The sequence below is a fragment of the Ictidomys tridecemlineatus genome, chromosome 15 (assembly GCF_052094955.1).
Source record: "Ictidomys tridecemlineatus isolate mIctTri1 chromosome 15, mIctTri1.hap1, whole genome shotgun sequence".
NCBI classification, from domain to species: Eukaryota; Metazoa; Chordata; class Mammalia; order Rodentia; family Sciuridae; genus Ictidomys; species Ictidomys tridecemlineatus.
Genome location: NC_135491.1, coordinates 5,859,653 through 5,874,715, shown reverse-complemented (window position 1 = coordinate 5,874,715; position 15,063 = coordinate 5,859,653). Strand labels below are relative to the sequence as shown.

Sequence of the window (15,063 nt, the reverse complement as noted above, 5' to 3'; positions counted from 1 at the left end):
GGCAGGAGCCTCAGTGATGAGGGGGAAGGGACCCAAGAGCATGCTTGCCCAGCTGGGTGCAAATTTGGTGGTGGGCATCTAAAGCCTGAACAAGACCAATCAGAGTTTTTTCCCTGATTAATATGGAGGGACAGAGAGGAGCCACATTTTGCTACCTCAGAAATTATCTGCCCTGTAGGCAAATATAGCAGGACCTGCTAATCTCTTAAAATTGCAGCAGGTCCTGTAAACATCTCACTCCGACACTGCCTCCCTCCCTCTCTTCCTCAGTGGCAAAGCCTTGCGCCCCAGTGATGGAGACCAGACATGACAGATGCCCACTTCCCCAGAGTGCTTTGCAACTCAAGGTGGCCACAGAGTCCAGTTCTGGCAAAAGACAAACTAGAGCCCTTCGGGGAGAAAGAGCTGAGCACAGAAGGCGAGGCCCGTCAACCCGGCCTGCTTTAATGGCGCCGGATGAGAACATCATGCTTGGGGTGGCTTCAGACAGCTTGTCCTCGTGAGGGGAAGGCAAAGCCAGTTCGGAGATGCCAACTCAGGGGCTGGTGTTGTGGAGCCTGGTGCCTGAACTAACCCTGAAAGATTTGTTGTGAGCACAAGAAATCTCCATCCCTTACGCCCGTTCAGTTTTGTTGTTGGGTTTTGTTGGTTGGTTTTTGCAGCTGAAGGCATTGTAACAGATGCAGCTTAACTAGCCTGGATGCCAAGCAGTCATCTTGTCACTACTGCGAGACCTAGATGACCACAGTGGAGGGCACAGATGTGGAAGAGGCATCCAACTAGGCCTGAAGTCCCTGTGTTCCCCCAAACTCCCCACGTACAGAGGTCTTTCAGTTCTCTTGGAGGATCTGTGTAGCATTTTGTGACCTATAACACAACAGTCTTGGCTAATGGAATCTTTAGAAACTATGTTTCAGAGGGATGGACGAAGCTGGCCAGGCACGGAAGGAAACACGCCTGTGTCTGAACACACAGCCGGCATGTTCCGGGACAGCTTCTCAGTCCCAGGGAGGACAGGAGCCGCCAGTGAGTGAGACCCACGGAGTGTGTTTATTCTGGCATTGATAGCAGCAGCGGTGGGGGGATCGGCCAGACACGGGGTGTGGCGAACACAAGGGGCGGACACAGGTGTGAGCGAGTGTCTGGGGGACACAGAGGACTGGTCTGTTGACATTCACACTCGTACAAGGGTCAGGACACCAAGTCTTGGACAACAGTCAAGAGACAGAGACAGAGGGTTTGTGGGGTGGGGGTCCCCCAGACATGCACGGCCCCTTGCCTCGAGGGGGAGCCCCAGGAAAGAGAAGACAGACAGTGGAGGCTGAAAGCCCCCCACCCTGAAACAGGGAGCTGGGCCTGCCTCCCCGCCTCCCGCTCCAGGGGGAGGAAGGGCAAGCCCAGGGCTGCCCCGCACCAGCAGCTCGGACATTATGGCTTCGAGGAGATGAGTTCACAGTCCGGGCAGGAAGGGATGGGGGCCTGGTCCGATCCCGGGCCTAGGCCAGACCTGCACAACAGGGCAAGACAGGGGAGGTCAGCAACCAGAGAGTAAGGTCATGACCTTTCCAGTCCCCATCAGTGGGGACCAGAAAGCCTGGGCCTTGGCCTTCCCTCCCTCAGACCCAGGGGTCCAGGCCCAGCCTCCTCCCTCAGACCCAGGGTCCAGGCCCAGCCTCCTCCCTCAGACCCAGGGTCCAGGCCCAGCCTCCTCCCTCAGACCCAGGGTCCAGGCCCAGCCCCCTCCCTCAGACCCAGGGTCCAGCCCCAGCCTCCTCCCTGAGACCCAGGGTCCAGGCCCAGCCCCCTCCCTCAGACCCAGGGTCCAGGCCCAGCCTCCTCCCTCAGACCCAGGGTCCAGGCCCAGCCCCCTCCCTCAGACCCAGGGTCCAGGCCCAGCCCCCTCCCTCAGACCCAGGGTCCAGGCCCAGCCTCCTCCCTCAGACCCAGGGTCCAGGCCCAGCCTCCTCCCTCAGACCCAGGGTCCAGGCCCAGCCCCCTCCCTCAGACCCAGGGTCCAGGCCCAGCCTCCTCCCTCAGACCCAGGGTCCAGGCCCAGCCTCCTCCCTCAGACTGGGTTGGCCCCCCTCCCTGTTTGGGTTCCTTACCCCTCACTCTGAGTTCTCTTTCTCTGATAGTCCTTTGCTGCCTTTTGTGAAGCTGGTCAGAGTCTTTTCCTGAAGGGGAAATCCAGAACATTCAGCAGGGGACAGAGGCAACACGACCACTAAGGATCAACAGGAGGCAGCACTCCTGCCTGTGTGCTCTTCACCCTCAGCTCCGGGTCGGGGCAATGGAATGACTATCTCCTGCTGTGGACAGGGAACCACAGCACAAAGAAGTGTCCCTGCAAGTGCAAGGGGAGATGAGGCCCGAGGGCGACTGGCCTCCGAGGAACTGAGGCTTTGTCCTGGGGGAACTGAGGGGCCAGAGAGGGCTGTAAGCAGGGGAGGAGCAGGGGCGGCTCTGGGGCCCCGTAAAGCTCTGTGGGCGGAAACTCAGGGGCAGAGTCAGGAGCCAGCCCTCCAGCAGCCCGGCCTGGGCTGTGGCTCACTGAAACCTTCCGGAGAAGTTTGTGGAATGAATGAGCAAGCGATTAGAAGCCTGGAGGACTAAAGGAGTGGGGGGCTCTGGTGGGGCCTCCCTCCCACCAGAGTCAGAGTCTTCAAGTCTCGGATCCAAGCTCTGCACCCAGAGGGTCAACCCCTCATCACCACCAGAAAGGAAGTCCAGGCAGGACCGGACTGAGGCCTCGGGGAATTCACCCAAGTCCCATGGCTGTGGCCCCACCCAGCCATCAAGCTGAGGAAGATATTAATGTGATATTCTTTAAAAGTCAAAATGAATGCAAAGACCCATGATGAACAAAATACCAAATTTTAAATGAGGATAGTGGTCCCATGCCATCATTGGACTGACCGAGGATTTAGGGTCTTTTGACCCTTTTGGGTCAGGGTGCACCCCTACAGACGTGTGTGTGTGTGTGTGTGTGTGTGTGTGTGTGTGTGTGTGTGACTGAGTAGGGAACCCAGGGCCTCACACACACTGTGCAATCTACCACTGAGCTATGTCGCCAGCCCTCGTGTTGAATCATTATTATTATGTGCCAGGGGTGGAACCCAGGGGTGCTTCTCCACTCAGCCGCATCCTCGGCCCTTTTTATTTTTTATTTTGAGACAGGGTCTCGCCAAGTTCTTAGGACCTCACTAAATGGCTGCGGCTGCCTTTGAACTCGGGATCTTCCACCCTCAGCCTCCAGAGCCCTTGGGATTGCAGGCATGGGCCACCTCACCCAGCTGCTGTGTTCCATTTTGACTTCATTATTTTCTTATTTATTATAAATGTCCTCACCCAGGACACCACATCCACTAATTTCCACGACCTGCTCCAAGATGCTTCATTTTATCACCCAAGTTTCCCCCTTTATTAATATCTAGCACCCCGTGGGTCATAATATCAGCCCACCCTTGATGGAACCCTCAACTCACCGAATCCTGCCATCTGTCCCTAAGGGGAGTTGCTATTAACAGCTCTAGGCCCCAGCTGAGGAAACTCTGGCACAGAGAGGTAAACCGCCTTGCTCCGGGTGGCACAGCGGTCCTAGAGCAGGCGTTTGACCCTAGACCCTGCGGCTCCTCCCTCCTCCGCTGCACTCACCTCCACCAGCTGATGCCAGTGCTCCACGGGCTTGCGGGGGTTGGCCAGCATCTCCGCCCAGTGCTCGCGGCCGTGGGGGTCGGCGGCCTCGGGGCCCACGCGGCACACTCCGATCACCTCGTTGTGCCCGATGCTGGGGTGCGGGTGGTGATTACCAGGGGAAGGGGGGTCGTCCGCGCCACCCGCCCAGGCAGCGCCGCTCACCAGTCATAGTCCACCACGGCGATGCTGAGCCCCACGTTCTCCACGCTCTCGGGGGCCACGTCGAACACCAGCGCCTCGTTGTAGGTGGGGTTCAAGGTGTTCTTCTTGATGGAGGTCTTCCGCTTCTTCAGACGCCGCCCCTCGCTGATCAGAGAGGCCTTCACATAGGGGTCTAGGAGAGGGAAGGGCACAGGGTCATTCCAGGGGTCCAGGCCCAGGCTCCTCCCTCAGACCCAGGGTCCAGGCCCAGCCCCCTCCCTCAGATCCAGGGTCCAGGCCCAGCCTCCTCCCTCAGACCCAGGGTCCAGGCCCAGCCTCCCTCCCTCAGACCCAGGGGTCCAGGCCCAGCCTCCCCCCTCAGACCCAGGGTCCAGGCCCAGCCTCCTCCCTCAGACCCAGGGTCCAGGCCCAGCCTCCCCCCTCAGACCCAGGGTCCAGGCCCAGCCTCCCCCCTCAGACCCAGGGTCCAGGCCCAGCCTCCCCCCTCAGACCCAGGGTCCAGGCCCAGCCCCCTCCCTCGGACCCAGGGTCCAGGCCCAGCCTCCTCCCTCGGATCCAGGGTCCACATCCCAGACCCTCCTCCCTTAGTCTAGTGTTCCCCTGGAATCACCTGAGAAGCCGGTGAGGTCCATCGCTTTGAGGTTAGAGGCTTTGATGATGGTCACGGTGAGACGCCCGGCCGTGGGGAGGTAGCAGAGTGAGAAGTTGAGCTCCCCAAGATCTGCCTTTTCCTGCAGGTGGAAGGGGTTCAGTGATGCCGGGCCCATCTCGTCCTGGTTCCTCTCTCTCCTCTGACACCCAGGCTCAGCCCCATCCACTCCACTCAGCACTGACTCTGGGCCAAGGCCTGAGCTCCCTGGACACAGCTGCCCACCACTGTCAGAGCCTGTGTGTTCCGCAGTGACGGTGGGAAGGAGGGGGGAGGGGAGGGAGCGGGGGGGGGGGGGGGAGGAGAGGACCCAGCGAGTAGTGGATGGGCCAGGGGCCAGGATGCTGATGGAGACAGGTGGAAAGAGACCACAGGTGGAGGCCCAGAGAAGGACAGAGACCCAGAGAGAGAGGGACAGAGACCCAGAGAAAGGGGGGGACAGAGACCCAGAGAAAGGGGGGGACAGAGACCCAGAGAGAGTGGGGGACCAAGACCCAGAGGGAAGGGGACAGAGACCCAGAGAGAGTGGGGGACAGAGACCCAGAGAGACAGGGGACAGAGACCCAGAGAGAGGGACAGAGACCCAGAGAAAGGGGGAGACAGAGACCCAGAGAGAGAGAGAGACAGAGGCTCAGAGAGAGAAGAGAACAGAGACGAGAGACAGGAGGACAGAGACGGGGGGCGGGGGGCGGCGGGGTGTGGGACAGAGACCCAGAGAGAGGAGGACAGAGACCAGGAGGGAGACAGAGACCCAGTGGAGGAGGGAGAGACAGGGCCAGGGTCCTGTGAGGGAGCAGAGACCAGAGCAAGAGGGGGACTGGGTGGGAAGGGGCGTGGGAACCCTAGGGGTATGAAGGGGAGGACGGGGAGCAGCGACTGGACCCCCAATATGCAGAGAGAGACCTGGGGCCCAGGTCTAGGTCATCACCGACGGTGTTAGGGGCCAGTGTTTTGGGGACACAGAGGCGAATCATCTGCTCAGGGCAGTAGGAGGGGACCTTGGAGCTTGCAGGACAGGTGGCATCACTGAACCCCTTCCCCAGTCGCAGCAAGGCTTCAAGGGAGACAAACCCCCCGTCCCTGACACAGAGATGGAGCAGTGGCCGGGGCTGGCCAGGAACCACACTGCGTTGGGCAGCCCTGCAGCCTGCCTGGGCCCTGCGTCCCACCCCGCCCCCATCACCTCAGGCCCTTGCCCAGGCTGCTCCCTGGGCTCAGAATACCCTTCCCTCCCTGTCTCCTGTCACCTCCCCAGCCTTCAAGCCTCAGCTTCGCGGTCACCTCCTCCCACAAGCCCTGGGCAGATGCTCCTCCGTGTGTCCTCACAACACTGGCCCCTGACACCAGCTGTGTCCACCCAGACCTGAGCTCCCGAGGACAGGCTGGGGGGAGGAGGGATGAGTGGATGAGCCAGGGGCGGATGGGAGGGGACAGGCACAAGGGGACAAGAGAGAGGGCCTTGTGGGGCTGCTGAGGCAGCATCAGAGAGCAGAGGTGTGACAGATGGGAGCACGGCAGGCAGGGTCCCTGGCACTGGGCACTTAGGTCCAGAGGCTGGGCTTCCAGGACAGGGCACATGGCCAGGGAGAGCCCGTGGGGGCCCGTGGCAAGAGCCATAGGCACCCAGTGTGCCACTGGCCAGACAGGGAAACAGCCCTGTCCTGGTGTGCAAACAGACCTTGCTGCCCGTCCACAGCTCCCAGAGACAGAGAACCGGGAGGTGGGTATCCCGGGGAGCAGGCCTGGGGCTGACTCTGGGGTCACACAGATGAGCTGCCAGAGGGTGGGTTTGTAAGAAAGGAGGAGGGCGCCCTGGGAGAGAGCCTGTGGGCACCACCATCCGGGCCCTGGGAGGCATGGGGGACTGGGGATCTCAGCAGGCTTAAGGCCTAGGCGATCAGGCTATGGGGACTCGGAGAGGGGGCAGGAAGAAACACTGGGCAGAAGGGGACGGGCGGGAGAGGGGGGAGTTTGAAGGTCATGGGCTTGAAAAGTGGAGTAGTCCCGAGATCAGAGAGGCCTGCGGCTTCGGAGGTCTGGCAATTGGAAGGTCAGGAGGTGGGAGGTGAAGGAAGCTGGGGAGTCGGAGGGCAGATGTCACAGGGTTGCACGGTGACATCATTAGGTGGGTGGGGAGGGGGCCTGAAGCCGGGAATCTGGGATCCAGGCGGATGCTAACGTCTGGCAGAGTCGGGGTCGGGGATGAGAGGCCCATTGCTGTGTCACGACCCGTTAAAACAACCAAACAACAAACCCCCGGGACAAGAAGTTAGGAAGTCCCAGGGCCAGGAGGGCACAAAACCAGTGTCTCACGCTGGGGGGGGGGGGAAGTCAGCCGAGGGCCCGTGGGACGCAGGTGCTACTGACCGAGCCGCCCTCCACGATGTCCCTCCAGAGCGGGCGGTCGGGGGGCTGCTCGGCCAGCTCCAGGAGGTTGTCTAGCACCACCTGGCCGATGAGGTCGTGCCGCGAGAAGCGGTCAAAGTCATAGACGCTGAAGTGCAGCTTACGCTGCGCCAGCTCGGCCAGGGGCACAGAGAACTGAAACGTCTCATTGAAGACGGGGTTCAGGGTCTTCCTATGCACCTGGCAGTGGGCGAGAGAGGGAAGCAGACAACATGCCCCCAGCCCCTTCCCAGGACCCAGGAGTCCAGGCCCAGCCTCCTCCCTCAGACCCAGGGCCCAGCCCCAGCCTCCTCCCTCAGACCCAGGGTCCAGGCCCAGCCCAGGGGTCCAGGTCCGGCCTCCTCCCTCGGACCCAGGGGTGCAGGCCCTTAGGTCCCTGCTCTTCAGAACCCTGAACTGCAGCCCGTGGCTTCGGACCTTGGTCTGGAACTTCTTCTTGCGGTCTGGCAGCAGGTAGATCTTCACATAGGGATCCGAGAACCCATTGGAGTCCTTTGCGGGCAGGTCCAAGGCCTGCAGGATCCGTACCACCAGCTGGTCGGAGCCATAGAGGTACCGCAGGGCAAAGCTGATGCGGCCACAGGGTGCCCCTGCCTCGCCAGAGCCCCCGCCACCCCGCCGGCCACCTGGTCCCGTGCCCTGGTACAGCTCCGGCTTAATCTGCCCAATGAGTTTGGCTTTTTCCTCTCCACCGGGGAGGGGCAGGGGCAGGGCAGGTGGCCGCTCCTCGCTGCTCGGGTCAGGTTGGGTGGTCAGAGTCTGCTGGGTGAGGGGCCGGGGCAGGGCTGGGTACCTGTGGGCAGGGGAGACCAAGGTGGGGGTCCAGGCCCAGTCTCCTCCCTTAGACCCAGCCTCCTCCCTCAGACCCAGGGTCCAGGCCCAGCCCCCTCCCTCAGACCCAGGGTCCAGGCCCAGCCTCCTCCCTCAGACCCAGGGTCCAGGCCCAGCCTCCTCCCTCAGACCCAGGGTCCAGGCCCAGCCTCCTCCCTCAGACCCAGGGTCCAGGCCCAGCCTCCTCCCTCAGACCCAGGGTCCAGGCCCCGCCTCCTCCCTCAGACCCAGGGTCCAGGCCCAGCCTCCTCCCTCAGACCTAGGGGTCCAGGCCCAGCCCCCTCCCTCAGACCCAGGGTCCAGGCCCAGCCTCCTCCCTCAGACCCAGGGTCCAGGCCCAGCCTCCTCCCTCAGACCCAGGGGTCCAGGCCCAGCCTCCCCCCTCAGACCCAGGGTCCAGGCCCAGCCTCCTCCCTCAGACCCAGGGTCCAGGCCCCGCCCCCTCCCTCAGACCCAGGGTCCAGGCCCAGCCTCCTCCCTCAGACCCAGGGTCCAGGCCCAGCCTCCTCCCTCAGACCTAGGGGTCCAGGTCAGACCCAGTGGCTCTGATCTTTGGCTGCATCTGACCACCTGGGACTCCTCCCTGCCTCCCCCTCAGCTCCCAGAGAGGTGGCTGTGATCCCTTCCTGTGCCCACTCTGTGACCCTGACGTCTCACTGAGCCTGTTGCTTCATCTGTATCTGGGGGGAATTAGCCCCATTGCTAGGCCAGCTCTGTCCCTAGACCTGTGAATCGGCTTTTGGAAGCCTCCTCTGGACCTCAAACTGGTGACTCAGAATAACTTCTTGGGCCCCTGGGGTCTCACATAGCCCAGACCCTCTGAATCTTCTTCTCCCCCACCTGGCTTCTCTATTGCCACTGCCCTTTCCCAACCAAGGCTTGTCCTCTTCGGTCGGGACTCCCAGCCTCCAGTCTCCCTCCTGTCCACTCCTTGTGGCCCCAGAGGGGTCCTTCTACACCCAGAGCTGACCCTGCTCCTCCCCTGCTCACAGCCCTCCATCGCTCCCCAGGGCCCACAGGACAAAGCCCGGCCTCCCTACCTGGCACCTGAGGCCCTGTGTGGTCTGGTGTCTGCAGCCCATCTTCCAACGTCCCTCTCCCACCCAGTGACTCCTGGCTGTTGCCCCAGTGCACTTGCAGCCCCCTTTTCCCAGAATGCACAGCCACTCCCCTGCCCCCTGCCCGACTCAGCAGAGGCACCTCCACCTCCAGGAAGCCCCTGGTCTCCTCCCAGCCTGGGAACAGGGTCTCCTCTGGACCTTCAGGGCTGCTCCAGGGCAGTCAGGCCGAGCTCATGCCAGACGCCCAAGGTCCACATGCAGAATGAGCCGCCCTGGAATGGGCTCCAGGTCCCCAGGGCTGAACCAGAGGAATAATTGCCTCTGCGTTGGGGATCCAATTCCCATTCTCCTCCACTTTCCTGACCCTATGTTCTTGTCCCCAGCCCTCTCCTGCCTCTGAACCCAAGAATCCAAGTCCCCAAGACTCCAGGCCCTTCTCCTTCAGGTCAGAGGAAAAAAGGCCCCTCTAGCCCCATCCTCCCTTAGGTCCGGAGTCTGGGGCCTCCGCCTCTTCATTCCTGGGATCCAGGAGTCCAGACCATTCCTGACCCAGAACTCAGAAAAGTCACAGATGGGAAAGAGACACAGAGGAGCAGAAGTTCAGAGTAGACCCCAGCCCAGCAGTGGCTCTCACCTGGTGCTGGGCGCTAGGCTTGTGACTTGCTGATGTGACTGGGCACTGGGCAAGCTCCCACCACTGGGGGGCAACAGGAGCAACCCAGATCCTGCCCCGCCCTCGGAGGGCAGCTCAGGAGATGTCTGGCTTGGTTTGACCCCAGCAGCTACTACAGCCGCTGCTGCCGCCTCTGGATATGTGTCCATGTCCAAGTAAGAGGGTTCCGGGGGGTCGGAGCCCCCCAAGCTGCCCGGCTCCAGCAGCTCGGCAAAGGGCGGATGGTGGGCCGTGTGGGCATGGTGATGTGGGCCGCCGAGCAGAGGATGGCCACCCAGGCCAGCCCCCAGGTGGTGCCCGCCACCACCCACCAGGCCCGCCAGCCCAACCCCAGGGCCTAGGTCTTTCCGCAGGGGGCCGCCGCCCACTGCCGAGCCTCCCTTGTCCCGCCAGGGCACCCAGCACAACTTCCAGGACACGAAGAGAGAGACACCCAGGAGGACAATGCCACAGAATGTGACGATGACCGACAGCAGGCTCACGGAAATGTCTAGAAAGAGTGAGGACAGAGGTCAGGGGTCAGGGTGGGTCAGAGTGCATCTTCCCGCTGAGTCCCCAGGGGGCCGACCCTCAGTATTTGGCATGCACCGTCCCCAGCACTTCTCATGCAGGCAATTTAAACTCCCCAGCCCTGGAGGGAGCTATTCCACAGGACCAGGTCTAAAGAGGTTGAGAGATTGCATTAGGTTGTGGAGGACAGAGCTGAGGTCTGGCCCCAGCTGTCTGCCTCCACATTTTACTCTCTTGATCAGAGTCCCATGACCAAGGCCCCTCCCAAACACTCAGAGATGGTCCAGGAAAAGTGGGAATGCATGGCAGTGTCAGGAGGGTCAGGACTGAAATCACAGTTTGCCCTGTGGCCTTGGGAACCTGTCTGAACCACTCTGAGCCTTACATTCTCCATTTGCCTGATGGGAAAGATCATCCTGCTTTTTGGTTTGAAGAAATGCAGAGGTAAATGTGGAATATCCTAAGACATTTGCTCATGGGTGGCCACATACTAGACACCTCAGTGCCCCAGATGAAGCTGGCAACATAATTATTCCCATTTTCCACAAAAGGTAACTGAGGTCATTAGAATCACCTGCCCAAAGTCCTTCCGTGGCTAGGTGGTAGAGTCACAATTTGAGCCTGGGATGCCTGGCAGTAGCACCCATGGTCCTCACCACTGTGCTATCTTACCTCAATCATGCTTAGTAAATGTTAGTTCCAGTGTGACTTCATATTGGAATAATTAGTCCTATTGCTTCCATGAAGTGACCCAGCAGCATAACACCAGCTTCCAAATGCCTGTGACATGCTGCTCTGCCTCAGAGAAACCCAGGCAACAGCCTGTTCCTTGCAACCAAGAATTGGTGGCTTGCTCAGTGATTGGTACGAGGAGTGGGGTTTTCTGGAAATGTGCACTTGTTCTGGCACTGGCTCCTGGGGGTCAGCGAGGTAGAAGACAGGTGAGCCCTGCCTGTGTAGGTGGCAGATTACGGTGGGGAAGTAGGTGGCTAAGTCATTACCAGCAAGGACAGCTGAGTGTTCAGGGGACAGACAGAGGGAACAGACACCTCCTGGTCCTGTACTGCTCAGTGAAGCTACAGCGGTGTGTGACACTAATCCTTGACCGTGTGTAACCTAGGGATCCCTTGTCCCATCTTACACTTAGAAAACCCAGGCTCTGAGAGAGAGAGAACGTGACCCTGCAGAGGCGTAACCAACCACGGGCAGAGGAATCCCAAACTTCCCCTGCCTCCTCCCTTGAGTGACCCAAACTTGCTGCAAGTTCTGGGGACCGTTAGAAGCCAGAGGCAAGGACTTTAAAAGCCTCCTGAATGCGGGTGGAGCGGAGGCCGGGGGTCCATCTGGAGGAAGACTGAGTAGCCTTCACTGTCCAAGTCAGACCGTGAGCGCTCCAGGGCTGACGATCCCTCGCCCCCACGCCAGGCCCAGGAGCCGCCAGGTCTGGGGAGGTGTGTGACTCCACAGCAAAGGAGTCACGCCTCCCTGCAGAGAAGGCTGGTCCTCAACCAGCTCCCAGGAGGGAAACTGCCAGGACAGACAGACAAGGGCCTGACAGGAGCGGGACCTGGGACCATACGACGACAGCTTTGCTCAATTCCGAGTTCTTCTAGTAAATCCTTGAACCTGAGGGGGGGTCCCTGGGATCCCAAGGACTAGACTCTCCAGGACCAAATTCTGGCCCCACTACTCACCTAAGACTCTGAGCAAGAGACGGCCACTCTCTGGCCCTCACTCCTCATCAGTGGCCCCTGGCTGTCCTACACACAGGGGCCCAGCCCTGCCCCAGGGCTCGGCCAGAGGCTGTGGGCATGCGTGACATTTCCTGGTCTCAGAACCCTGCTGCTTCCTAGCTTTCTGACATCAGGCAAGTCACCTCACCCTCTGAGCCTCAGTTTTCCCTGTAGAAAACCAGGACATAGGTACCATGGAGGACCACTGAGCACAGTCAATGATGAGGACCTCGCCTGGTCCCCGATCCACAGCGGGTGCTCGATAAGTAAATCCCAGGATTGGCTTTAGGGTCACTTTGTGTCCAGTGTTCTAAGTGCTTCCCATGGGTTGCATCATTTGAGTCTCTCATCTGCCCTATGAAGTAGTCACTTTTATCGTCCCCATTTTCCAGATGAGGAAACTGAGGTATAGAAGAAGAGTCGCTTTCCTGAGGCCATCCAGTGACCAGGCAGGGAGGTGGGATTTGGACACACACAAGTCAGACAGCCTGACTCAAACCTGAGCTTGGAACCACTGTGTGAGAGGCACCAAGGGCCACAGCTATGGGGAGGCCACAGAGCACAATGCAAAAGGTCAGAGGTCAAGTGGTTCCGCAGTCAAGTGACTAACCACACAGCTCCTTCTCCTTAGGTGAGAGGTTTGGGGAATGGGGTAGCAGCAGGCAGGAGGGGTTTGAGGTGCTAAGTGCGACTGTTCCCAAAGGGAACGGGAAGCTGAGCAGCCTGCTCTGAATTCCTGGAAGTCTTGGCTGTTGTGGAGCTGGGCGGCCAGCCAAGACAGCTGGGGTGCTGACCTGCATCTGGACCCCGGGGGTAGCCTCGGATTCGCAGCTCATTGAACTCCTGGCACCTGTCATTGGTGTCGGCGTCTCGGACCCGTGCACAGAGGTCTGAGACCAGGATGAGAGCCCGCCGGCAGAGGTCATCCTCATAGTCTCCAGACATGGTGTCCGTCTGGTCCTGGGATTGGGAGCGGGGTAGGGAGAAGGGGTGGGCAGCGGGCAGAGAGCAGGGGCAGGTGATCAGGGACCAAGATCAGAGGAAGAAGGACAAGAACACAATCATGAGGGAGAGATGGACAAGGAAAGAAATTAGGAGCAGAGAGACAAAAGGACAGAAGTCAGGGGTGGACAGACAAGAAGACAGAGACATAGGTTGGACACACTAAGGAGACAGAGCGTGAGTGGACAAGGCGACCGAGGACAGGGACAAGTGGACCTGGAGGGACAGACTGGGAAGGTCAGCAAAGGGGCAGAGTCAGGATGCACAAATAAAGGGATGGGCAGACAAGGAGACAGAGATTAGGGCTGCACAGAGGAAGGGACAGAGATTAGGGCCGGACCCATGAGGAGACGGCCATTCATCATTCATTCATTCTTCCAACACATCTTCATCAAGCACCAACTACACACCAGGCTCTGTGCCGGCTGCTGAAGATCCAGCAGAGAACAAAGTACGGGGGCCCCTCAGTGTCACAAAGTACGGGGACTCCTCAGTGTCACAATCCAAAGACAGGGGACGAAGAGCAAACAAGTAAACAAACCAACACCAACAAGAAGACACACTCCACTTCAAAAGAAACAGCTGGAGGACGGGCCACAAAGGAACCAGGAAGGAGACAGTTAGGGAGGGCTCTCTGGCACTTGAAGGACAAGATGGAGCCAGCCATGAGTAGTGGGCAATGAGGCTAGAGCAGGGCAAAGCATTTGGGGCAGCAGGAACAGCATGAGCAAGGGCTTCAGGTTGGAAAGTGCTTAGAGGGTCAGAGGAAGGAGAAGGAACCAGACTGGGGTGGGCAGTTAGAGGACCAAGAAAACAGAGAAGAGGTGATAGGTATGGTGAATTATGGGGAGGGATGGGGATGCAGAGACAGGAACCAAGTTGAGGGAAGGGAGAGATGATGGGAGGAGAGACAGAGATAATGGAGAGGGCAACCTGGAGACCAGAGGAGAAGGAGAGAGGTACAGACAGATGGAGGGGAAGTCAAGAATTGTGACTTGGGCTGGACAGAGACAAAAATATGAGCTAGTATGTAATTCATGGAAGCTGAAAAATGGACAGAGGGGCAGCAAAGAGGGGCAGGTGGCAGTGTGAGCAGAAATAGCTTCCAAAGAGAAACAGCAGGAGAAGAGGATAAAGGGATGCAGAAACAAAGCCCAGACAGACAGATAATGGCTTGAGCTCAAGACAGACACAAGGGTAGAGAGGAGAGCTGGGTAGACAGAGTGGGTCCAGAAGGGAAGGTTGCATGGGGACATAAATGAGAGGGGGCCAGGAGAGATTGGTGAATGTGGGAGGGGGGAGAATTAGTGACACATGGTTTGGAGCCAGACATCAGAGATGGGTTGGAAGGGAGATGCCGAAGGAAATTAGGGAGGAACAGATCCGGGCTCACAGATGGGCAGGTGTCATGGGGGTGCTGCAAAAGGCCAGGACTCCGAAAGAGGCATGGTCAGACTCACCTGTGCTTATCCCTGCCTTGTCCTGGGTGGCAGTCGAGGCGGCGGCGGGCGGCAGCCCATGGGGGTTGTAGGGCGGACAAGGGGCTGCAGACCCGTCCCCACGCGCGCCGGGTGGTGAGAGGGGATGACTGATCTAGGGGACGAGGCCGAAGGAGGGGGAAAGCTCAGCCAAAGCCATACATCTTGCCCTACTGGAACCAGTCACCCGACCCCAGGCGACCCCGGGGGTCCCGCTGCCCCCTCCCACCTCCGGGCCCCGCGCCGGTAAAAGCTCGTAGACTACAATTCCCGACAGGCCTCACGCTCGCGCTGCGGAGGCTTTCTAGACCGGGCGTTGCAAAGGCTGCTGGGAGTTGAAGTTCTGAATGCCTCTCTGGGCTGCAGAGAGGACAAGATTTTTTTTTTTTTTTTGGAGGTATGGGTGGGGGGGTTAAGATGCCAAGGTCCCAAGACACTGTAGGGGAGCGGAACGATGTCCAGGACCTTGAAAGACCGCGGGGACCTAAGTCCTTAGCGGCCAGGGGATGGGTAAACGATCCCCGCGCGTCGGGAATCGGTGGGCGAGGGGTGGGGTACACCCAGGTGTTTTGGGATCCCCCTTCCAGGGCCACGTGCCCCTCCCCCGGAGCGGCCAGCGAGCGCTGCAGACTCCCAGTGCCCGGCCCGAGAGCCACGGGCCTCAGCACCGACCCCCGCCCCACGCGCTGGGGCCGCCCCCCGGCTCGGGCTGGGGCGGGGGCTGTGGCAGGGGAGGGGGAGGAGCGGACTCACCGGAGCCGCCGCCGCCGCCGCCGCCGCAGCCCCGCGCGCCCGCCGCGGTGCCCGCCCGGCTCCTCCTCCGCCCCTGTCGCAGGCCCGCAGCTCCTCCCCCTGCACCCCC

At 60.2% G+C, this 15,063-nt stretch overlaps 1 protein-coding gene across 3 annotated transcripts; it reads right to left on the bottom strand.

The window, feature by feature from the left end:
* Positions 1-1,027: 1,027 nt before the first annotated feature.
* Positions 1,028-15,046, bottom strand: Syt3 (synaptotagmin 3). 3 transcript variants are annotated; one of them, XM_078031543.1, is made up of 12 exons: positions 14,955-15,027; positions 14,431-14,561; positions 14,184-14,316; positions 12,516-12,681; positions 9,440-9,968; positions 7,331-7,706; positions 6,875-7,093; positions 4,469-4,589; positions 3,859-4,030; positions 3,655-3,787; positions 2,106-2,174; positions 1,028-1,507 (listed from the first exon to the last, which is right to left on the bottom strand). In XM_078031543.1, exons 4-11 carry the CDS (start codon positions 12,664-12,666, stop codon positions 2,109-2,111), a joined length of 1,767 nt encoding a protein of 588 aa, XP_077887669.1. In that variant the 5' UTR covers positions 12,667-12,681; positions 14,184-14,316; positions 14,431-14,561; positions 14,955-15,027; the 3' UTR covers positions 1,028-1,507; positions 2,106-2,108. The 3 variants fall into 3 exon arrangements, with proteins under 3 accessions (XP_077887669.1, XP_077887671.1, XP_077887670.1); XM_078031545.1 differs by having other exon boundaries at positions 14,486-14,561; XM_078031544.1 differs by lacking the exon at positions 14,431-14,561 and having other exon boundaries at positions 14,955-15,046.
* Between the last annotated feature and the right edge of the window lie 17 nt (positions 15,047-15,063).

What these genes read in the sequence shown, in the direction of transcription:
- Syt3 (XM_078031544.1), bottom strand. Translation starts at nt 12,666, where the DNA reads ATGTCTGGAGACTATGAGGATGACCTCTGCCGGCGGGCTCTCATCCTG. An exon ending in CCCCCGGGGTCCAGATGCAG is followed by an intron (nt 9,969 to 12,515) that starts GTCAGCACCCCA and finishes CACTCTTTCTAG; the next exon opens with ACATTTCCGTGAGCCTGCTG. An exon ending in AGAAGAAGTTCCAGACCAAG is followed by an intron (nt 7,094 to 7,330) that starts GTCCGAAGCCAC and finishes GCCCACTGCCAG; the next exon opens with GTGCATAGGAAGACCCTGAA.